We start from the raw sequence: 25,387 nt of genomic DNA, 5'->3' as shown, positions 1-25,387 counted from the left end.
TTTCACGAGGGTAAAGCTTGACATTAAAAGGCATACATTTAATCAAACTTATTGTGTGCATGTGTGAGAGATTGAGATAGAGCAAGACAGACAGACAGACACTCAGAAAGACAAACAGAAAGACAGTCGCACCGCCGTAGTAACAACACACTCACCTCTGTTAAAACCAAACGTACCTCATTATCCCTTCCCTTGTTCCTCCCTGCCATAGCCCAAAAAAACCACTCTGTTGCCAGACAATGATTGATTGATCCGGGTATGTCGTGATTGTTCCGGGTGGCGACCCTCACACCCTACTTACTATCGGGTGTCTGGACCGCACCCCGGGGTGCAAATCAAGCGTTAGTTGGCCGTTTTTAGCCTCATTATCTGTGATCACAGACTCTAGCATCAGTGACCCTGAGTGAACTCTGTCTCTGTGGCCATGACCTTTGTTGTGTTTTTTGTGCTGTTGCGAGGTTGTCTGGGGTCACGATTGGTGTTGTTTGACACAGTTTCGTGCGTCACGCAACTTACCCAAGCTATTTCTTTCCTTTTGTGTTAGGTTTTTATCCAGGGGATTATTTCATATAACGAGACAGTTTAGGGATTACACGGTATCTGAGCAAACACAATTTGTTTTCGGATGGGGGGGGGGGGGGGGGGGGGGCGCTATTTCGTTTCTTTTGTGTAAGGGTGTTTATTCGTGGGGATTTTTTTCATGTAACGAGACAGTTTAGGATTCGTATTCAAAGGTTTTGCATTTTTGTTCCCGCAAAGATCTGAGCTTATCATAGCAATTTCATGGGAGTTGGAGAGCAGGTACTTTAACTTGCGTTATCAGAAAAGGTCTATACATATTGAAGAGCAAATAGCGCTGGAAACGATTTTGTTGTTGTTGTCGTTATTGCTGGTGTTACTATATTTATTATGTGTTTTTGAATTGACAGACTTTTTCCGTCATGGTGGAGTTAATTAGGATTTCGAGTTGAGGTGGACCCGATGCATCTCTTCATTCACATTTCCTTCAAACACGTACACACACACACACGCGCGCGCACACATACATACACACACATACCCACAGACACCCCACACACACACACCAACAAATCGACAAAAAAAGAACAGTTCTGTCAGAGATTTCATTCAGATATTCCAGGTACGTTTTTTTCCATGTAAACGATCATGGAAACCAGCTAAGATTCAGCAAAGCTTTTACATGGATGAGAGCATCATTCCACTTGATCACACACTAAAAATCAACAGCCTGGACGATGCCCATGCAGAGTTGGATTTTTGTTTCTGATTTAATGTTGCTGTTATGATTTTGCAGATTGACACGGGTGTCAGGCAAGAATGAATCCAGAAACAAATCCCAGTCTGCACATAAAGCAGGCAGGCAGCAGATGCTTACTTTGTGTCCAAGTGGAAGAATGTGTAAAAGCCTGGACATATCTGTGTTGATTTACACGACGGTTTACACTCGAAGGAAGGTGTATTTCGTGTTGGCTTATCCAGTCTACGAGAACACCAAGCTCAACTACAAACGTGACATCTTTTGTTTTGATCCTAACATACCTAATGAGGGACCTATGTTAGATTATTTATGGCGTTTACCAGAGTCCGACAGCCGGCTTGCTGTCTTCTCATTTTCTGACAGCTACAAAATACAACTGTACGATCACGTGATATATGTTAATGGTTTTCTTTGAGCCTTGCTGTTTGCTTGTCCACATTTCGTTGAGGAGGAGAAGGAAGTGGACATCTACATTTTGCGTTGGCTCGTGCAACATATGATCTGATTCTAACTAGGTCAGTAGAAGAGGACAGGACAATGACGCGGTCCACGGGGCACTGTAATCCCTTTGTGCTGGTAATACAACCGAGTATTTGACGTCACAAAGTGTTCACGTCATAAACGCGGTTCTAAGAACACGCCACTCTTACAAGGTGTGGTCACAACTGAATGAAACGTCGCTCCGCTGTGCATGATTAAAACAGTCTGATGATGATACGCGCGTCACAAAATCCCGTAACAATGACTTTCATAAGAGTATGAATGAAAATGACGCCAGAACGTTACATTGTGACCTAACACAGCCAATGACCCTCATTGGTCACATTTCTCCACGGGGACGCGAAGTGTAGACGATGCGCGTTACGACAAACAGATACTTCGTCTTGTAACGTCATTTATGTCAGTCGTCGGAAATGACGATACAGGCGAGGGACTTGGCCCCGAGCGGCAGTTCGGGAAGGTCCGTGTTCCACGTGTCGTCAGACGTGTCGAAACACTCCACAGACCTCAGGACTTGCTTCGTGTCCGTCGACACCCCGCCCACCACGTAGATCTTGCTGTCTGCAACCACACACACACACACATTTCATTTATGTTATTAATGCTTAGATTAGTCCTTGCTGGGAAAGTCGGGTCGCTTTCTCCGAGTGGAAAGCTAACAGCAACACACAAGTGTGTGCGTGTTTAGGTGTAAACATGCAGTCACCTGCACTTATGGCAAAATGACCGAAGTCTTTTACATGGCACTGTTGTGATATGGGGGTGGGACATGGATACCCTCTCTGAGTCTACACATAAAGTTGACCCTAGGACCACGAGTCCATGCAGTTATCTACCATCTGAGCTCCCCTCCCCCCTCCCCGTGTTTAGGTGTAATCAGCCATCTGCGCTTAGGGCAGAATTGCTGAGGTCTTTTACGTGCCACTGATGTGACACGGGGGCGGGACATGGATACCGTCTCTGAATCTGCATATAAAGTTGACCCTAGGATCACAAGTCCAGTTTTCAACCCACTGAGCTACCCGGCCCAATGGTGTGTTCAGTTAACTAAACAGCGAGGGGGAAAATCATTATTGCAAGAGAAAGTCAGTCCCAGACAATGATCAAGGCTATCCTTAGTGGATTATGACTTTATTCAGTTATTCTACAGAAAAGACAAATGCTGAGAAAAACCGTTCTTTTCTGCAGCATTTCTGCATAATGTCATCTTTCGCCGAAGCAGCGTTTTTTTCTACAGCCAAACATTTTACTGCAGTAAAATTGAAATCAAGAATGCTGCAGTAAAACGGTGCTGTTGTTTCACTGCAGAAAACCTGTTTACATTTTTTCTGCAGCATTTTGTACTGGCTCTTGGCGGATTATGACATTATTCAGTTATTCTGGAGAAAAACCTAAATGCTGGAGAAAAACTGTCTTTTCTGCAGCATTTCTGCATAATGTCATCTTTCGCCGAAGCAACGTTTTTTTTACTGTGCACAGTAAAACAGTTTTTCTGAAGCATAATGTTTACTTGGTTTTCTGCAGCATTATTGCGATTAACTTTTTCTTCAGAATAGTCTGTGACAGTTTTTCTGGAGAAAAACGAACGACCTTGTAAAGTAGCGTTTGTATTCGTCGCCCCCTGGGATAGTATAATAGTTTGTTCGGCAGTGTACCAATCAGAAGGCGTGTAGCATAAGAGCATTATATTCAACTTCACAATGGCAGCCGAATTAACGTGAACAATTTCTGAAGCAAATCGAACACGAAGTGGACTACTGCGTTCGTCTGGGAAAATGTGACAATGTTGCTGACAGGTGCCATTGTTTAATTTGAAACTTTGAACTTCCGGCGGAAAAGAAGTCAGACAGACAAAATACATTCGTGTCACGCACAACTATTGGTAATTCTGGATGAGTCCATCTCTCGACAGAGGGGGGCTCGCGTGCTCCAACATTATAATGATCCAGTACAAAATGCTGCAGAAAAAGTGTAAACAGGTTTTCTGCAGTAAAACATCAGCACCGTTTTACTGCAGCATTCTTGATTTAAATTTTACTGCAGTAAAATGTTTTGCTCCAGAAAAACCCGTTGCTTCGGCTAAAGATGACATTATGCAAAAATGCTGCAGAAAAGACAGTTTTTCTCCAGCATTTCTGTTTTTCTGCAGAATAACTGAATAATGCCAAAATGCTGAAGAAAAAGTGTAAAACAACATCACCGTTTTACTACAGCATTCTTGATTTCAATTTTACTGCAGTAAAACTGTTTTACTGCAGAAAAAAACGTTGCTCTCGCGAAAGATGACATTATGCAGAAATGCTGCAGAAACAAAAAGTTTTTCTCCAGCATTTCTGTTTTTCTGCAGAATAACTGAATAAAGTCATAATCCGCTAAGGATACAAGGCATCACTTGATCGCAAATTATATTGGATAAGAGGCACGTAGCTATAGTTGTTAACCATGAAAAATGCTTTACTTTGTACTGAAGACTTTGAAATATCAGAACGTATGTAATATATCAAACCACAAATAACATTAAGACAGTGGAACGCCTCAACTCTAGAACCACCGTCAGGGATTACGCCGTCTTTATGGTGCAAAGACGAAATTACATTGCTCTTTTTGGAATAAGGGGCTATCAACGAGTACCAACAATGGAAACTGCGCTGTTCAAGACTGAACACTTCATTGCTCGTGGTTCGGACACTGAATTGGCTCTCCAAAGTAAAAGATAACAAGAAGAGTGAATGCTCATACGACTCACCTTCATCATGCGTACTAAAATTAATCAGGAGCAACCAGACTCGCGTCATGTCTGAAGATGATCAAAACCTAGAAGTGTGCAAAATGTTTCAAAACTGTAGCTAAAATCATATCCGAGAATACATTAACTTTACTTTTTATATGGCCGGCCTAGCACTGCACATTACTAAGACTTTTCTGAATGCTAAGGTTAGTCAAAATATGGTTCTAGTTCATATGCAACACAAAGAAATAATGGCCATTTAGACAGGTCAATCATCGCGATATAACCATCGTGGTTGAAAACGACGTTAAACACCAAATAAAGAAAGAAAGACAGGTCGATGAACACCGGGTTTTGTTTCAGCAATAAACTCACCAATGACACTGGCCCCAGCGTTGTGTCGCGCAGTTTGCATGTCAGTCAGGTGTGTCCACTCATCCGTGCGGCTGTCATACATGTCCACGTCATGGACACTGCATAGGCTACCCGTACACGCGTTCCGGGTGGCTCCCCCACACAGATAAAGACAGTCGTCCACCACAACCAGACACGCCTGGGCACGCGGAATGCGGAGGTTGCCTCGAGTCTCCCACCTGGTAGAGGAAGACACAGCGGTAGATTAATTCTGCTGCATTGATGGCAACACTTAAACGAAAGCCTCGCTTGCTTATGTTACAGCAATAGAATTTTTTGTTTTTTTTGTTTTGTTGTTGAAGTGGTAGGGTGAAACGCTTTAGAGCTGAACATAAAACACTGACTTATACTGAATCTATTCATTTTGAGATCAGTGACATATAAAGACGCGAGGGAGACAAAATGTGCTCAGAATTCTGAGGATATTTGTAACTGTTCGTTTAAAAAGTCGATTCATCCCATAATCCTTAGTTCATGTTCAAGGTACACTTTACTTGAATTCACTTTCGCTTGTTCGTTTGTTTGGATTTTTTTGTTTATGGAGACGAACTCACTTGTTGGTGGAGGGGTCAAACCACTCACTGGACATGAGCACGGGGCAGGGGTCATCAGGGTCATCGTTGCTCTCGCCGTACCCCCCGACAATCATGACGCAGTCCTCGAAGCCGGCCGACGACGCCCCGACACGACAGAAAGCCATGGAGGCCACGGCTAACCAGTTGTCCAGGTTAGAGTCGTACACCTCCACGCTGTCCAGCATTCTGTAGGACATTGGACAAATCCGATACAGTTAAAGTTTGGACTAAAACAAAGACACGGGTAAGTTATGGTGACGATCAATTCTTCTTCTTCTTCTTTTCTTCTTACGTCTTTTGCTTTTGTGTAAACATGAAGGGACATGGGGCACTAGCAGGTCTGAACATGAGCTGACCTTGGAAATCGGGACAACTTTATGTGCATACTCAGAGACAGTATTCATGTCCCAACCCCGTATGACGACTGTGGCACGTAAAAGACCTGGGTCATTCTGCCGGAAGAACAGGTGGCCACACCTAAACATACCCACCTGGGTAGCGCGATTCTTGTTGCTGATAGCTTACCACATGGCGGAAGTGAACCGAATTCTCCAGCAATGGAATAGTAAAGTAATAAAAGTGAGGAAAAAATAGCTGCAGCACTTCTACTCACTCCTCATTCTCGTCCTGACCCCCCATGGCGTAGATACGACCGTCCAGGACACACACCGTGTGGAAGGAACGAGCACACAGCATGGAGCACACCTTCAACCATCTACAGGAGAGGACACAGAAAGAAGAGTTGTACTACAACCACCCTGGGATATCACCATGAAGCCAGACTCGCCCTAGTGAAGAATAGCCTAACAATAACAATAACAATAACAACACTTTATTGACCATTGAACATTTTCTTTGACACACCCAGCCTGCCTGTAATATAAGAAGTATTAGGACATTCAATGAAAAGACAAAAACACATAACACACGCAGGTTCACATATAATATCAAACACACCTATTATAATACCACTAACCCTAACCCAGAGTGCTATCATCTAATAATTATTATAAGGAGATAGCACTGACTTGCCAGTGGCGGCAGAATAGCTGTATCCCTCACACATCATGAAGCACACGTTCTCCAATATTCTAAGAGAAGAACCCATAGAGTGTTATTTTATCACAAAGAAGTATGTCAAAGTAATCAAAGTCACAAGAAAAGCAAACGCTTATACGACTCAACTTCACCATAAGTAATACGAATCAGAAGCTGCAGGCCTTCCTCAAAAGACATTGAAGAAAATGACAATTTTATTCTGTTTGACCCCAACTGTGACCTGGAAAATTTGACCAGGATACATCAGATAATTACCAGTCATGTCCAGAAGTCCTCAAACCATAAAACCGCTGGAAATTTCAAAGATCAAAAACATTAAAGAAAATTAAAATGTTTAATTATCTTGTCCAAACTTGACCCCACTGTGAACTTAAAACTAGAGGCAGGTCAACCTGGTTTGGGTTTAATCAAAAACAAATTGAATAAAATGATAATTTTTCCTTTTTCATATACACTTTTGATTCCACTTTTAACCCCAGGCTCAACCCAACGTGGGTCACGTCAGGAGGTCATCCAACCCTACAAGTGTGTAAAGTCTCAAGGCCTTAGCTACATAAAAGTCAAAGAAATTGATAATTTTCCATTTTATGACCTCAACTCGTGTTTCCTGTTCAATGCACGAGGTTTTGTTTGGGGAGCGCAACTCTTCCACAACGCTTGCAAATCCTGACAGAGTTATTTCCAAAAATCGTCTATTAACCAGACTTGGGTCATGTTTGAAGGTCAACAAACAGTGTACACAGTTTCAAAGCTTTCACTTTAAAAAAAACAAGTCGCGTAAGGCGAAAATACAATATTTAGTCAAGTAGCTGTCGAACTCACAGAATGAAACTGAACGCAACGCAACGCAGCAAGACCGTATACTCGTAGCATCGTCACTCCACCGCCCGTGGCAAAGGCAGTGCACGTGGAATGGACAAGAAGAGCGGGGTATTCGTTGCGCTGAGAAGGATAGCACGCTTTTCTGTACCTCTCTTCGTTTTAACTTTCTGAGCGTGTTTTTAATCCAAACATATCATATCTATATATTTTTGGAATCAGGAACCAACAAGGAATAAGATGAAAGTGTTTTTAAATTGATTTCGGGGAAAAAAATTTGATAATAATTTTTATATATTTAATTTTCAGAGCTTGTTTTTAATCCGAATATAACATATTTATATGTTTTTGGAATCGGCAAGTGATGGAGAATAAGATAAACGTAAATTTGGATCGTTTTATAAATTTTTATTTTTTTTTACAATTTTCCGATTTTTAATGACCAAAGTCATTAATTAATTTTTAAGCCACCAAGCTGAAATGCAATACCGAACCCCGGGCTTCGTCGAAGAGTACTTGACGAAAATTTCAACCAATTTGGTTGAAAAATGAGGGCGTGACAGTGCCGCCTCAACTTTCACGAAAAGCCGGATATGACGTCATCAAAGACATTTATCAAAAAAATGAAAAAAACGTTCGGGGATTTCATACCCAGGAACTCTCATGTCAAATTTCATAAAGATCGGTCCAGTAGTTTAGTCTGAATCGCTCTACACACACACACACACAGACAGACGCACATACACCATACCCTCGTTTCGATTCCCCCTCGATGTTAAAATATTTAGTCAAAACTTGACTAAATATAAAAACAGAGAAAATCTCAAAGTTAAGTTTTCATGACCCGAACATGACCCTTCTGTGACCTCGACATTTGACGAGGGTCAACAAGACTTCGATCATGTCGGGAGATCATCAAATACCAGAAGTGTGCACAATTTCAAAGCTCTAGCTTCGGAAACATCCGAGGTAACCTAAAATTCAGGTTTTTTTTGTTCATAGACGGACACCCGCCCATACAAACGTACCCTGCTCGTCGCCAAGACTCGCCGATTAAACAGTAAAAGTAAATAGAGAAGTGAAAACAAAGACACATACGTTTGCTTGACTGGGTCAAACTGGAAAGTGCTCTTGGTGGCACGTTTTCTGCACTTGATGTGACACGGGTCGTATCCACCTGAAAGACAGGGACAGTGTTGACGCGAGACAACGATTTTTACACACTCTTACTGCTGCAGTTACATTCTTGCAAAAGCCAGGGCCTGTATCACACCGGTGACACTGTGACGGTTCCCCTACGCTTTGTGTTCGGTGCCCTGACCCTTTGTGTTCGGTTCCCACTCGGTTCCCACACGCCAAAATTCGCGGACAAAACATCCATTTATGGTAGTATTACGCAATGTTGCTCTCTGAGAATGGTCTTGTTAGATCTGTGAGTGTTTACACTACATGCCTAGGTGCTGTTGGATTTAAGGTTTTTGACATTTTAGCCGTTATTAGGTAGAATGCCTTCCACTTTACTGCAAAACTGCATAATTCGTAGCATCGGCAAGAAATATCCTACCAAAAAATGCCTGCTTGGAACTGTCCGTGGTCCAGCAAAAAGTTCAACATGTCTGTAGCAGACAGCCCAAGTTTCAAGATTGTAGGGCCATCCAAACACCCGTAATAATAAAAACAACAAAAGTAGTCAGTGAAATTGGCTGTGTTCGGTCCCCCCACACTTTTGTGACGTAGGCGTGACGGTTCCCATAATTCATTGTGTCGGTCCCCACTTTCTGTGTCGGACCCCACTTTTGACCTAATTTCTCTGTGACGGACCCCACAACCAGCCTATTTTGTGTCGGTCCCCACACCTTCTTGGATTTATGACTTGCCGGTTACTTGTATCATTGTATTCATTGAATCTAATTGTCTCGGAGTTATTTTTCAGCAAAAACCGGCAAGGCAGCACCTTTTGTGATACCAAGTAAGTCAAATGACATCAGTATGTGTGTGTGTGTGTGTGTGTGTGTGTGTGTGAGAGAGAGAGAGAGAGAGAGAGAGAGAGAGAGAGAGAGAGAGAGAGAGAGAGAGAGAGAGAGAGAGAGAGAGATTGACACCTTTCCAGATCACTCCGGTTATGCGACACTACCGCGAGCGTCACTACCGCGTGTCACACTACCGCGAGTACGACACTACCGCGTGTAACACTACCGCGTGTCACACTACCGCGAGTACGACACTACCGCGAGTATAACACTGCCGCGTGTCACACTACCGCGCGTACCACAACCGCGAGTACCATAACCGTAGAGAGAACGCATGCAAACTTACTTCTTGTGAGTTTGTGTTCTAACTTTGATTGGAAGCAACCCATTCTATATGTATTCTGATAGTGTGTTCTGATCGTTTTGAGTTCTTGGTTAGCATGACAAACATTGAATTAGTGTTCAGAGAACAGACCAGGCCTTTTTGACTCACATGCGAAGCAAAAGTGAGTCTATGTACTCACCCGAGTCGTCCGTCCGTCCGTCCGTCCGTCCGTCCGTCCGTCCGGACGTCCGGACGTCCGGAAAACTTTAACGTTGGATATTTCTTGGACACTATTCAGTCTATCAGTACCAAATTTGGCAAGATGGTGTATGATGACAAGGCCCCAAAAAACATACATAGCATCTTGACCTTGCTTCAAGGTCAAGGTCGCAGGGGCCATAAATGTTGCCTAAAAAACAGCTATTTTTCCCATTTTTCCCATTTTCTCTGAAGTTTTTGAGATTGAATACCTCACCTACATATGATATATAGGGCAAAGTAAGCCCCATCTTTTGATACCAGTTTGGTTTACCTTGCTTCAAGGTCAAGGTCACAGGAGCTCTTCAAAGTTGGATTGTATACATATTTTGAAGTGACCTTGACCCTGAACTATGGAAGATAACTGTTTCAAACTTAAAAATTATGTGGGGCACATGTTATGCTTTCATCATGAGACACATTTGGTCACATATGATCAAGATCACTTTGACCCTTATGAAATGTGACCAAAATAAGGTAGTGAACCACTAAAAGTGACCATATCTCATGGTAGAAAGAGCCAATAAGCACCATTGTACTTCCTATGTCTTGAATTAACAGCTTTGTGTTGCATGACCTTGGATGACCTTGACCTTGGGTCAAGGTCACATGTATTTTGGTAGGAAAAATGTGTAAAGCAGTTCTTAGTGTATGATGTCATTGCTAGGTTTAGTTACCCTAAAGGTCGAGGTCAAGCATGTGAGTCGTATGGGCTTTGCCCTTCTTGTTGTTTTATATTTCAAGGAAACATTTCAACCTTTGCCTTCAGCCATGGAAGTCATAAAATGACACGCGGTAATGTTATACTCGCGGTAGTGTGACACGCGGTAGTGTTATACTCGCGGTAGTGTCGTACTCGCGGTAGTGTCGTACTCGCGGTAGTGTCGTACTCGCGGTAAGTTCTGTTTCCGTACCCGCGACAGCGGCAGCGACAAAAGAAAACGCGCGCAAACGCGTGACGTGTTTCCGTACTTGCGTTTTAAACATGCGGTAAAATCTGTAAACTCCCGCGTTGCCGCGCGACAACGCGAAAAAATCGCTCCAGGACCCTTTCAAAAAAATCGCGTCGCTTGCCGCTTGTCGCGCCGCTAACGCGTCGCGCGTGTGGAAACACTCCTGGTCATTTTCTATGTGCTTGATTTTCGTCGCGCCGCTGGAAAAACGCTGTCGCGGGTACGGAAACACAACTCTCTCTCTCTCTCTCTCTCTCTCTCTCTCTCTCTCTCTCTCTCTCTCTCTCTCTCTCTCTCTCTCTCTCACACACACACACACACACACACACACACACACACACATACTGATGTCATCTGACTTACTTGGTATCACAAAAGGTGCTGCCTTGCCGGTTTTTGCTGAAAAATAACTCCGAGACAATTAGATTCAATGAATACAATGATACAAGTAACCGGCAAGTCATAAATCCAAGAAGGTGTGGGGACCGACACAAAATAGGCTGGTTGTGGGGTCCGTCACAGAGAAATTAGGTCGAAAGTGGGGTCCGACACAGAAAGTGGGGACCGACACAATGAATTATGGGAACCGTCACGCCTACGTCACAAAAGTGTGGGGGGACCGAACACAGCCAATTTCACTGACTACTTTTGTTGTTTTTATTATTACGGGTGTTTGGATGGCCCTACAATCTTGAAACTTGGGCTGTCTGCTACAGACATGTTGAACTTTTTGCTGGACCACGGACAGTTCCAAGCAGGCATTTTTTGGTAGGATATTTCTTGCCGATGCTACGAATTATGCAGTTTTGCAGTAAAGTGGAAGGCATTCTACCTAATAACGGCTAAAATGTCAAAAACCTTCAATCCAACAGCACCTAGGCATGTAGTGTAAACACTCACAGATCTAACAAGACCATTCTCAGAGAGCAACATTGCGTAATACTACCATAAATGGATGTTTTGTCCGCGAATGTTGGCGTGTGGGAACCGAGTGGGAACCGAACACAAAGGGTCAGGGCACCGAACACAAAGCGTAGGGGAACCGTCACAGTGTCACCGGTGTGTGTATGCAAGGGTGGAAGTTAGAGACCTCAGTGTAGCTATCCTGGACTAAAGTCTCTAAACTCGACTCCTGGGCTAAGATGCACGAAGCAAAACTGAGTGCCGCCACCCAACTGGGTGGAAACAAGCCACGGGGTCTGATTGGTTGATATCAGACCAAATCTCAATTTCAACCAATCGGACCCCAAATTGGGTGGCACCCAGTTTCGCTTCGTGCACCTCAGCCCTGCATACCAGCCCTCCTAAACAATCTTTGCTCTCGTGTTTAAAGGTGATATCATAATCGTGTTAGCGATGGTTGATCGGCTGTTGTTTTGTGACGTCCCTTTAACCGGTATGGCGATGCGAGACAGACACAAGTTCTCGTATAAGCGATCATGTTCACCCCCACAGATAGTTACAGATCTGTCAGGAGAATTTTAGATCAGATAACAGCATCTTTCACCTTAAACAAATGCCAACACTCAACAGCCTGAGTGATTACAGTACAGGTTAGGAATTGTTTGTTGAATTAATTGTGTTACTGACACCTATGTCGATCTGTTACAGTTTTTTCAGCAAAAACTTCCCGCTCGGCAGATTGTACTAAGGCTTTTAATGTTTGGTATGTGTCCAAATGAAAGGACACACACACACACACACACACATACACACACACACACAAACACACATACACACACACATACACACACACACACACACATACACACACACACATACACATACACACACACACACACACACACACACATACACACACACACACATACATACACACACACACACACACACACACACACACACACACACACACACACACACACACACACAGAGCTCCCTCTCGACCTCCAGCTCCCAGCAACACATTAAGTCAAATATTATATTTGACTAAATAAAAAAAAGCATATAGGTAAAACGGCTGCAGTGGTTTGGACGCATAGACTTACCAACAACGTAGATATGGCCGTTAAGGTAGGCAGCAGCAAAGTTGAGACGAGCCTCTGGCATCTCGGAGAACTTCTCCCAGCTCTTCTGATCACTGCCCAGTCGCTGGGCGTTGCTCGATCCTGTATAGTCATATCGACACCGGCGTAAACCATTTGGAAAAATCTTACATAACTTTTGGAGCCAAAGTTGGTTGTTTTTTGGCTTTTTTGGGGACCGATTCAAATTTATTCTATATCAGTTTACAACAGTGGTCTCCGGGTTTGAAACTATCATCGTTACATTTAAAACTGCAAAGTGAAGGTTCTAAAAAGCTCATATCTGTTCACACGTGTTTCTTCAAATCTTGTGAAAAGAAATCTAGGTCTCCTTTTAAAAGTTAAAAATTTTGAGCCAAAGACAGTCAAACAGAAGTGAGATTAGATTGCATCATTATACAGTTAAAACATCAGCATTGCCATTGCTGCCTACTTCGAAGCTTAGCTCTCTTCAAGTATTTCTTCTTTCGTCTGTTTTTCACTGTCTCAGTCGATCACATACAGTATGCACGTGCACACTCTCCCTCTTTTCGTTCACTCTGACATAACGCGCCATTGCACGCTTTCGACGGTGAAGTCTCTGTCTATCAGCGTCTTTTCCTTCCTATTTGACTCCGCCATCTTTGGATCAAAGATATAGATAATACTACATGGCTTGCTGTGGCATATCAGATTCACAAGAGTTAGGTTCTTTAAAATATTGAAATGCGAGCGAAAGCTAGCTTTTCAGTGTTTGAAAAATCAGCGAGTGTAAATCTGATATGATACAGCAAGCCATGTAGTAGGCCTATTCTGTTTATCCTACATACTGTACTTGCGTGTCTTTCGCTCCAAACGTCCCAAAGTGGAACCTCGATCTCTCCCAAAGCCTCGTGAAATCTTTGAGGTCAAAGCAAAAAGATGTTACTCTAGAAAGCATAGCGTGGCGTGTAGGCTACGTTATCAACATTCTTCCAGGGGAAACAGCAAGCGCAAAAATACTCCCCGAATGGCGTTCGTCTCGGTGACTTTGTCATCATGAGCAGTGAAAAATATGGTCCCTACCAGACCAGTTTATCACGACCTCATTTACATGATATACACACGGGTGAGTATAAGGTTTAGTTATGCGATGGGTGGTCTCTCTCTCACGTATGTCGGATAACTGCAAAGTGAAGGTTCTAAAAAGCTCATAATTGTGTATCTTATATTTGAGTCTTTCGTGTTTTAGACATTGATGCATTTAATAGTTTTAACGAGTTGCCTTTTGTTTTATCATTCTGGTGTTTATCTAGATGTGCTGTGTATCTTATAAGAAGTTCTTAAAAGTTCGAAGTTATTTTAGCATATAGGTTTTTTTATGGTCTTAACAGTTAAACATGTATTACGTTATCATTAAGATTCATGCTTTGTTAGCACTAAGCAGTTGTTTTAATCAGTCTGGTTTTCTCTTGTTTTCATCTTATGAACATTCTAAATGTTAGACTAACTTATTGTCTTGTACAGAATAACAACTGTGTGAATGGTGCTATACTGAATGAAAGAGTGTGACATGAAGTTCTTGTACATCATTGTAAAGAGTGTGAATGACGTTTTAGTTTAGATGTCAAGCGCTTAGAGCAAGCCTTTTTAACGAAAGTTTTTGATTTAGCGCTATATAAATGTTCTTATTATTATTATTATTATTATAACGCCTGTTGACTTAACTTATTTCTTTTTGTGTATTATTTTGTTACCATGTGTTCGTCCATCGCCTTCAAAGACCACTAGGTCGACGTACTAGTGAATAACGTTCCAACGACTAACTTTTTCCATTGTTTGATTTTTAATTTTGGAACGTAAGCAGTCTATCGGTTTCCATTTTTGTTAAGGTTGTCATTAATTGGCCCGAAGTTGATTTCGCGAAGACTGCACAGTCTTTTTTTTATATAAAAAAACAATTACTGCCAAAGCTTCGTGCAGCGAGCTTCGTGAAGAAGAATTCACAAAATTAATATCAGGCTTTATTGCAGCTCTTGTTTTTGTATAATCTGGGAACTCCTGTGCGCTCTCCTACCTCTCATGCTGTCGCTGTCCATGTATCCACCGACAGCCAGAATGTCCCCAGCGGAGAGGGGGTCATAGCCAGACGCCTGCCCTCCGGCTCCGCTACCAGCGTCCGATCCTTGGCGCACACGCCGTCTGCCCGATGGACCGATACTCTTGCGCTGGAAACCCACCTCCACCCCCGTCACCCGGCCTGCACACAAAGAATTGGTTTTTTTTTGGTTTTTTGTGATTTTGTATTTTCATTTTCATTACTTCATTTTCCTATTGCTGTGAAATTTGGGTCACAACCTCCACCACCAGTGGAAAACTAGACCTCTTCTTCTTCGTTCATGGGTTTAAACTCCCACATCCACTCATGTTTTTTGCACGAGTGGATTTCCACGTGTATGATCGTTTTTACCCCGCCGTTTAGGCAGCCATACGCCGATTTCGGGGATGAAAACTAGCAACAACAAAAGTCGCGCTTTACGCAGGTGTGTGCGTTGTCGTTTAGGTGCGGTCATGCAGTCACCTGCGCTTCTGGTAAAATCACCGATGTCTGTTCTGTGCCGCCACAGAGGTGAACTGGGGTAGGACATGGATATCGTCTCGAAGTCTGCATATAAAGTTGACCCGTTACCGTCAGACCCGGCCAACTGACCCGACGGGAGCAGGGCCGAGATACACGAAAAAGTTACCAACCGGGTGGGAATCAGCCGCAGTGTTGGATTGGTTGAAATTGACATTTGTTGTGATTTCAACCAATCCGATCCCGTGGTTTGTTCTCCCCCGTTTGGGTACACAACCACCTCAAACATCACCTGTACACAAAACTAAGCATCGGCCACACGGAGCAGTGCCCCTGTGGGACTGGCAGCCAGACAACAGCATAGCTGCTGCAGTCCTGTCCGCTCTACCGGGCCCCCTCAGTTGGAAGAGCACTGAACTTGTAATCCAAGAGTCAAGGGTTCAAATCCGGGCGCCGGTGTCACGAACTGAAACCTCTGCTGAACAATCCTTCTCATTGCGGTCAATGCGCATGCGCCAATCTTGGACTTAAAAAATGCGACCCTTTGACCGATCGAACCATGGGTTAGGGTTTGGGTTAGGGTAAAGGTTAGGGTAAGGGTTAGGGTTAGGTTGTTCACGACCTGATTAATCTCCCCATGTTAGCGCATGCGCATTGACCGCAATGAGAAGGATTGTTCAGGCAGAGTTTTCAGTTCGTGACACCGGGACGGACACGGGTCAACAGTATATGCAGACTTAGAGACGGTATCAATGTTCCACCCCGTGTCACCACATCGGCACATGAAAGACCCCGGACATTCTGGCATAAGTGCAGGTGGCGGATTACACCTAAACACGCACACACCTGGGTAGCGCGACTGTGTTGCTGCTAGCTTTCTACTGGGAGGAAGCGACCCGAAATTCCCAGCGATGGGACAATAAAGTTATGAAAATGAAATGAAATGAGGCGCTCAGAAAGGGGACCTGTCCAACCCTCACCACATGGCCCAACAGCTCTACGGCAGTCTGGGGGACCTGTGGCGCACTGCCACCTTCATCGAGGAGAGGGGCGTTCCCATCTGGGATTTTATTGCAGAATCTGGATATTTACAGTACGCTTGTTTCCTTTCAACTGTTGTAACCGAGTGCCGTAACACTACGATCACCTCAGGAGGCGAAGTGCAATCAAACAAGATTGAAAATGTAAGGGCTAATTTCTTAGCCCTATAAAAACTGTTATGCAAACCCGAAGGTTTCCATGAACATACAGACAATCGGAAACCACCAGACCCCATCACAAACAGAATTCCACAATCCACCGGTGTTGACTTAAAGGCCAACAACTCGGGTGCAGAGTCTGCTGTGAAAGGAGCGGTAGCCTCCCCTGTCACAATCGCCCCCGTTTGAATGAACTTCGTCCCGAAGTTCCGAACCGGGGGACCACTGTCCATCCCAAGTTCGCAGAATGGGAACAGCACGAAAATGTTCAGTGGTCATATTATGCCATTACCTGAACATATCATGCTGAGTCCCATCCTGCTCGCAGCGCCAGCTGTAACTGAGTGCCGTAACACTACGATCCCCTCGGGAGGCGAAGTGCAACCAAACAGGATTGAAAATGTTAGGGCTAATTTTTTAGCCCTATAAAAACTGTTATGCAAACCCGAAGGTTTCCATGATCATACAGACAATCGGAAACCACCAGACCCCATCACAAACAGAATTCCACAATCCACCGGTGTTGACTTAAAGCCCAACAACTCAGGTGCAGAGTCTGCTGTGAAAGGAGCGGTAGCCTCCCTTGTCACACTGTCAAAGGGATTTCGTCATACATCTGATTCAGTGTTGTGCAGTTTTCACGAAGCTAATAATACGATACAAAGAAAAACTCCATTTTGCAGCGTTAAGAACTACAACTACAAGACAAAAGTGCTAAACATTTTTCTTAAATTGACGCAAGTTTGACATGCACCGTCGAGAAGAGTCCACGTCCGTCGCGATATAACCTTGAATGGTTGAAAACGACGTTAAACACCAAATAAAGAAAAGAGTCCACGTCAATATTTGAGTGTAAATAGCATGGGTCATTTCCCAGCCAGGGCCTTCAAGTCTTACACCAACGGTTTAAACACACGGTTTCGACAAAGGAATAAGTACTCACCTTCAACATTCTCCCCATCAAACTGGGAACTGTAGAACTTGAAGAAAGGCACATCTTCCTCAGACGGGGGCGGGTCTTCGGGCATTGACCTGGCTGGGCTTTTGGCTGGCGGTAAGGGAATGGGTCTCGGTGCAACTGGAGGCGAACGGCTGTGTGGTTTTGATCTACCGCGACTTCTCCTGGACTCAATCGAAGGAGACTGGCCGACTCTTCTGGGGCCTCCTGTCGACGCCATACCGAGACTCCTCACGGATGGAGATCTGCTGGGACTTCCCTTACCGAATGGTGGGGTTCTACTTGGTGATTTGTGAACTCGCGATGGGGATCCGCTGGGTGCTCCCTGAATACTGTGACTTCCCTTAGCTTGTGATGGGGATCTGCTGGGCGATCTCTGAGCTAGTGGTGGGGATCTGCTGGGTGATCTCTGAGCTAGTGGTTGGGATCTGCTGGGTGTCCCCGACATAACACTGGCAGCGTATTGCCGTGAAGGAGATTGTATAAGTATGTTTGGAATTGGTTGCGATTTTCCGTTCCGTCTGACAGAGGCCCCGCTGGGAATTCTTTGGGGAGTATAGCTGGGATTTCCCAAGATCGATGTGGCTTGATCGTGCTTGTCCAATACTTTGGCCGTGAGCTTCACCTGGCCATTGTTGCGACGACTCTGTGAAGCTCTGCTGCCGACGGACCTCTGGCTGGGTGAGGCTGCAAGCTTGCCTCTGCTTGATGCGCCTCGTGGCTCCTTTTCCAAACTTGGCCTACCTTGTGGTATCACGCTCCATCGTCTTGTGTCCCTTTTGGAGGCATTTTGAGCCATGTCTTGGGACAACTGGTTCATCCTTTTCTGCGACATTTGGCTCGCTGGTGCTCTACTCTGGTCAGGGGAGGCCATCCCTGGTCTCACGATGTGTGGCTGGTATTCCGACCCGCTGTAAGGGTTTCCAGGCTGCCCCTGACAACACATCCCAGACAAACACGAACATTGAGAGTAGTTTGAAAGCAGCAGGGCTAAGCTACGTGCTCCAATGTTAATGCACAGCCTGTGTGCTGTCCACGCAAGGAAAACCAGGGCAGTCTGTTCGCATACGTTGCGGCAAATAAATACACGTTCTCTCTCTCTCTCTCTCTCTCTCTCTCTCTCTCTCTCTCTCTCTCTCTCTCTCTCTCTCTCTCTCTCTCTCTCTCTCTCTCTCTCCATTAGCCACATTCTCACTGTCTCTCTCACTATCTCACACCCGATTAAGCAGGGTTAAAACCGAGTGACCTACAAAGCCATCAACACCGTCCTCCTCGCCGAAGAGGTATCCGCTATCGTAGGCCATGTCTTCGCCATCGTATTCTGGCCCAAGCCCTCGCAAGCAGCTGCGTGGTTTGGGGCAGTGACATTTCAGCACGTCGTACGTACGGTATTTTTTTATAGTCATCAACCTGCAAGGCATAAGAATCAACAATACTTGTTGTCCACAACAACAACAAAATTAAGCAAAACTGCACCAGCTCAATGGTTTACAGACACTCTGGTCAACGATATACACATTCATAGTATAGCTGTCAATCAGAGTTATCTCATCTAGGCAGCCTGTGCCACCAAAGCTCGGGTGGGGTTTTTTGGTTGCTGTGAGTTTACCGAAAAATAAACAGCCCTTTCAGTTTACTGATGGAAATAAGCAGAGGGGATAATAAGCTGAGATATAGAAGTTTCTTTTTCATCAAAGTTAGGCGAGCGTGCTGTGCGTCTCACCAGATGGCCTCCATTACACGGTTCCTGCAGTACGGGGAGTTGCGGATGAGGTTGTTGGCCTGGGTGGCCTCGATGACCTCCACAGGGGCCATGGAGGTGAAGCGCACCTGCCTCATCAGCCGGTCCAGGTACTTGCGGCGAGGCCCCACCTCGTAAGCCAGCCAGGACAGGGCGGCGTAGAACACGTCCAGTTCACTGTCCACCTGGTGCACAATTGGCCACGTTCGGAGATTACTCTGTCGGGTTTGCATGCGTGCGCGTGTGAGTTTGTTTCCGTGAGTGATTGCTTAGAAAGTCTTAGATGTTTTTAGTGCGATTTGAGCTGTTAGTGTTATAAACCGCCTGACACCCTAACCCTAACCCTAACCAATTTTCCTTGTTGTTATAAGGACAGTAACAATCTTGATCTCTTGGGTCTTGTTTGTTGAAGAGTTGTATTTTAGTCAACCCTGACAGAGTTACTTCTGGAATTCGTCTTATACGGAGAACAATGCTGTTGGGTTAAAGTAGAAAACAGTCGTAAGTATTGAGCATTACCGATCTTAACACTAACCCGGCCACTTGGTACAGAGAAAGTGACTCTGTCATCAAAATGGGAAGAGTATGTGTACGACAGTTTTAAATCACCTCGCCACATCGGCAGACGTACTACCTCTTCGTATGAACAGTTTGTCAATAATAAGAGTTTCTGTTTAAGAACGTGATATATCAAACGTTCTCGCATGACAAGTGAAAGGCCAACACTTTTCATTTTTCTGATACAGAAGAAAAGCAATGTGTGCAAGAGTTTCTGTTTGGTGGCAATAAAGCTACAATAGGACTGGCATCTATCTACATTATTATAGGCAGAGAGAAAAATCCTGTTTGACGTCATCATGCATCTGATCCTAAAGACAAGGTGACGTCATACTCACCACTAGGGCATCGTCCCCCAGAGCCATCTCTACAGGCTCAATGCCCATCGTGAGGAAGAAGTCGCTCTGCATGACGTCACGGAGCTTTCCTTCCAGCAGCTTGCCAGCCTGATCACGTATCACCCCTGGGTCTGGCTCCGTCACCAGGTCTACAGCCTTCAACAAATGACGTCATTTCCCGTCTTCTTGACATGACACAAGACAACGATACATGCACAGGCAGGCGGAGACCTAACGACGTCGAGCAATCTTCTCCTGATAAAATGACTAAGTCATCGAGGCAAACTTCGTTCTCGGAATTCTGTGACTGTTCGTGTGAGAAATGTAGTATAAGTGACAGGATGTTTACGTGACGTCCTTTTTGGCATTATGAAGTTTTCTGGAATTTTGTTTTGCTTTTGACGTCAGAGATTCGATTTCTGAAGAGGGTCAAGAAAAGACGTATTGGTTTGTGTAATCGGTGAGGTTTGTCAATAAGGTTCAACTTTTAAAAGAAAAAAGCCCAGACTATAAATCAAAACACAAAAAATACTTGTTTGTTCAAGGCTTCAGCAATATTATCAATAACTGTATCAGGCTCAGGAAAGTCTAGTGCTAATAGTGTGAAATTACTAACGAAAGCATGAACAACATGAGCAAATGCACATACGACTCGCCTTCTTCATTCGTACTAAGTCTTTTTACAGAAAACTCAGTGCCAAAGCTCCGTGCGGCTAGCTTCGTAAAATATACTTCGCGTAGTCGACTTCGCCCAGTTAATTTGCGGCTTTAATATGACTCCCTCAGGTTAGCTCAAAACAGAACAAGGGACAAGACATAGATGACAAGTGTTTAAGGTTCACCGGAGCGACGGGCATGTGTCCGAGGAAGTCGAGGCACTTGAAGAGCACAGCGGGAATCTGCAGCTGGTTGGCCACATGCATCAGGCCGTCCACGTTGTTGTCATTCACGTGCAGCCTGCCCGTGTAGATAAACCTGAAAACGACAGGTGGGGCAAAGCAAGGTAGGGTAAGGTAGACTACCCGTTTAAATAAACCTGATCACGACAGAGCTGTAAGGTGAAGATAGGCAAGGTAAGGTAAGGTAAGGCAAAGTAAGGTAAGGTAAGGTACGGTAAGGAAGAATGACCGTTTAGATAAACCTACACACGACAGAGCTGTGACGTAAGGTACGGTTATGTAAGGTAAGGTAGTGTGTCCGTTTCGATAAGCCAACACACAACAGAGCTATAAGGGGAGGTAAGGTAAGGTAGTCTGCCCGTGTATATAAACCTGAACACGACAGAGCTATAAGGTGGGGTAAAGCAAAGTAAGGTAAGGTAGTCTGCCATTGTATAGAAACACACGACAGAGCTGTGATGCAAGGTAAGATTATGTAAGGTTAGGTAGTCTGCCCGAGTATATAAACCTATATGCGCACGACAGAGCTGTAAGGTGAGGTTAAAGCAAGGTAAGATAAGGTAAGGTAGATTGTCCGTTTAGATAAACCTACACACGACAGATCTATACAGTACAGTAAGGTACGGTACAATAAGGTAGTCTGCCATAATTTCACTGCTCACAGCTTGAGAAACGCTCTGTACCAATGTAGTACATCACCACCAGGCATTCTCACAGTCAACAGCAAGCAAAGAAAGCGGGTACCTGAACACGGCAGAGAAGTCGTGTGGCTGGATGCTCCGCAGCTTGATCTAGTCTACCATCACCCGGCATTGTCACAGTCAACAGCAAACAAAGAAAGCGGGTACCTGAACACGGCATAGAAGTCGTGTGGCTGGATGCTCCGCAGATTCATCTAGTCTACCATCACCCGACATTGACACAGTCAACAGAAACCAAAGAGAGCGGGTACCTGAGAACGGCATAGAAGTCGTGTGGCTGGATGCTCCGCAGCTTGATCTCGGTCAGCTTGTGCTTCTGGTGCTGGTTGAGGATGAAGGCGCGGGCAAAGTACACACTGTGGCACGCCAGGGCGATGCGATGAGCCGCGAACATCTGACCAACATGGAAACAATACAGTCAGGGCTGAATCTAGGGGGGGGGGGGGGTCCAGAAGCCCCCCCCCCCTTACCCGGCAAAGGTACCTTTTTTCACAAGGAGAGACACATAATGTCCCTTTCAAATGCTAAATTTCAACAGAAGCTGTCCAATTTGATTTACAATGTTTCTATATAATGCGCTTCTTGCACATAAACTCATGTTCTACCATTAATTATGGTTAATGTAACGAATTTTTTTAGTAGTTGTAGGGCGAGGGCCAGATGCAAAAAAAAGCAAATCTAAGCTTATTTTTGTTTCCCTCAAAAAATAAAGAATTGTCATTGTCATTCTCTCTGTCTCTGTCTGTCTGTCTGTCTGTCTGTCTGTCTGTGTCTCTCTCTCTCTCTCTCTCTCTCTCTCTCTTTCCTGCATAATATTATATATGTGCCTCCAATGTGACCTCATTGTATAGCATTTTCTTGTTTTTGTGTGTGTGTGGGTTTTTTTTTTTACCTTATCCTTGATGTGAATGAGCACGTCGACCAGCTTTTTCTCGTCGAAGAGCGCGCGGAGGTACTCGCCCATGTTGGCGTAGTGGTGGATGCGGCCCAGAGGCAGCGTGGTGAACTGCTGCAAGATCTCGCCCACGTTGTACGGCAGCCCCGTCAGGTCGTTGTAGTGAGACATCTCCCCGGCCAACACGCGCTCCAGGTCCTTGAATGGATAGAGGTTGAGGTATAAAGCCTGATATTTGGCACTGAATTTTCGGTGAAAAGGCTTCTCGGAGTTTTTGCTAAGTCAACTTCGGGATCAATTAAGAAAGGCCTTTGGGGAGATGTGGATGGTGTGTGTGTGTGTGTGTGTGTGTGTGTGTGTGTGTGTGTGTGTGTGTGTGTGTGTGTGTGTGTGTGTAGTGCGTGTATGTGTGTGTGTGTAGTGTGTGTGTGTGTGTAGTGCGTGTGTGTGTGTGTGTGTAGTGCGTGTGTGTGTGTGTGTGTGTAGCGTGCGTGTGTGTGTGTGTGTGTGTGTGTGTGTGTAGTGTGTGTGTGTGTGTAGTGCGTGTGTGTGTGTGTGTGTGTGGCGTGCGTACGTGCGTGCGAGCGAGTAAGCGTGCGTGCGTGCGTGTGTGCGTATATTTTGTTGTTTTGTTGTAATGATTTTCGTGTTGAGTGTTAACTCACAAGCGGTCTGAAGACGCCATGATCGTCCAGGAAGAATACACGTCCAAACACACTCTGCCAGTCCATACCTTGCATTGGCTCTGCAAGTGCAAACTACACTTGTATTTCGTAACACATTGCTTATCATGAACATAGATATGAAATCGAATGGAAGTTAGATACAGAAATAGTATAATTTGATAGGATAGAGACAGTTGTGCTTTAGAGCTATAATATTTGATGAGCCCTTTTTGATAAGTTTTCTGGCGAATTTAACCTCAAGGAGTCCCAGGGAGTCATTTGTTTTCTCTCATTACTTTGAATTTCCATCACTAGATAACTCGGGTCGCTTTCTCCCAGTTGAAAACAAGCAGCAACAGAGTCGCGCTACCCAGGGGTGTGTGTCATTATGTGTTTTCAGCCACCTGCAAATCTAGCAGAATGACCGAGATATTTTACTTGCTACTTGGTGATACGGGCTTGGGACATGGAAACCGTCTTTATAAGTTTGCACAGGAAGTTAGCCCGTGTCCGTCCAGGCACAGATTCGAACCCGTGACCTGCGGATCCGACTTAGCTACCGCGGGCCCCCTGGATCAAGATCAAGATCTTAACTTCACATGTTCTTAACACGAATGCGTAAGTGTGCATGGACTTACCTGTGGAAGGCAAGAGTCGGTTCAGCCAGGCATGTGGGATTTCTTTCAAGCCACTGCCGAGGTCATTGCTCATCTCCGCGCCGTCACCCTGACCGTACCCAGCGTCATAGATTTCCTGGTCGTCATAGAATATATCCTCTTCCCCGTACGTATTCTGAGACGGTGCGTACCCGTATTGTGATTGCCCGTCGTACCCGTATTGTGATTGCCCGTCGTACCCGTATTGCCCTTGGCCACCGTACCACTGTTGATTGCCGTACGGGTTTCCACCATAGTTGCCGTAGGGCTCGAAAGCGTTGTTGCTGTTTTGGGGCTGCATTTTTGTTTCAGGCAAGACCTTTGGCAAGACTCTTGGTTCAGGCATTTCGGTTGTCTGCGGGAGATCACGAAGTACACGACTGGCGCAGAGATCGTGAGCCTAATGGTTGAAAACCTGGGCCAAATTGCCAGGGGAAAGTACACCACTGACGTAGAGATCGTTAATTTGATGGTTGAAAACGTGGGCCAAATCGCCAGGAAAAAGCTGCCGTCGCTGCGCGTTACATGTATAGGCTGCTAGAGATTACAAAATATAATTCTGACGCCAAGGTTGTAAACCCGATGACTTGAAACGTGCCTGAGCCAAAGTGCCAGGGAACAGCTGCCTGTCCTTTCACTTCACATGTGAAGAGATATTTATCTTCCGGAGCTTTCCGTGGTATTGCTGTTGTAGACTGGAAGTCCTCTTAAAAACATATATCCGTGTTTCCCCTTAAAACATATATATTCGTGTTGTTATTATCCCACCTGAAGTGCTCAGTTAAAAGTTCGAAGCTAAAGCAACACACTGGAAGTCTCATCTAACAAATTTATGTTCGAGGTGTTCTTATTTAAGTAGTGAAGTGTACAGTCAATAGAAGCAAGAGATCTTGACAACAGCTGCACGAGTTGCAGCCTAAAAGTCGCCTCTGACATGTATGCGTGGCGTTTTTGTCCGAGCAGAGGCACACAATCATCCAACCGAAGGTACAGACGGCACTGTAAGCTTGAACCGGAAAGTTCTGCAAGTCTTCTGTGACACTGACCCTCCGCTTCAAGTCTTGTGTCCCTGTCTCCAGCACGTGTTTGGTGCCGGCGACAGACGACAAGAACTGAGCTTGCAGGCCAAGTCAAAGAAAACGTCTCCGCATCTCCATCAGGATCCACAGCGTGGCACAGCACCCCGACAGCTGACCAGAGTCAGAACACATCGTCGAAGGACCTGCTCTTCTTCTTGCTCAGTCGTGTCTGTGTGGCTGACGTCATTCGTTCTGTGTGTGATATTAGAGGCAACGTCATAAGAGTCGATAGCGTC

General features: G+C 44.9%; 1 protein-coding gene across 2 annotated transcripts; it reads right to left on the bottom strand.

Moving 5' to 3' along the window:
- Positions 1–1,105: 1,105 nt before the first annotated feature.
- On the bottom strand, positions 1,106–25,325 carry LOC138964635 (uncharacterized). Of its 2 annotated transcripts, none has more exons than XM_070336642.1 (16): positions 24,055–25,325; positions 23,417–23,496; positions 22,749–22,949; positions 22,108–22,250; positions 21,099–21,231; positions 20,257–20,412; positions 19,343–19,545; positions 18,870–19,029; positions 17,605–18,553; positions 14,962–15,144; positions 12,891–13,010; positions 8,474–8,552; positions 6,111–6,212; positions 5,477–5,683; positions 4,884–5,101; positions 1,106–2,341 (listed from the first exon to the last, which is right to left on the bottom strand). In XM_070336642.1, the coding sequence occupies exons 1-16, from the start codon at positions 24,416–24,418 to the stop codon at positions 2,181–2,183; spliced, it is 3,459 nt and encodes a 1,152-aa protein (XP_070192743.1). In that variant the 5' UTR covers positions 24,419–25,325; the 3' UTR covers positions 1,106–2,180. The 2 variants fall into 2 exon arrangements, with proteins under 2 accessions (XP_070192743.1, XP_070192744.1); XM_070336643.1 differs by having other exon boundaries at positions 2,205–2,341; positions 5,505–5,683.
- Between the last annotated feature and the right edge of the window lie 62 nt (positions 25,326–25,387).

Source organism: Littorina saxatilis, linkage group LG4 (assembly GCF_037325665.1).
Source record: "Littorina saxatilis isolate snail1 linkage group LG4, US_GU_Lsax_2.0, whole genome shotgun sequence".
In the NCBI taxonomy this organism is placed as follows: domain Eukaryota; kingdom Metazoa; phylum Mollusca; class Gastropoda; order Littorinimorpha; family Littorinidae; genus Littorina; species Littorina saxatilis.
Note: the sequence above shows the minus strand (reverse complement) of the source record. Positions and strands in the feature narration are given on the sequence as shown.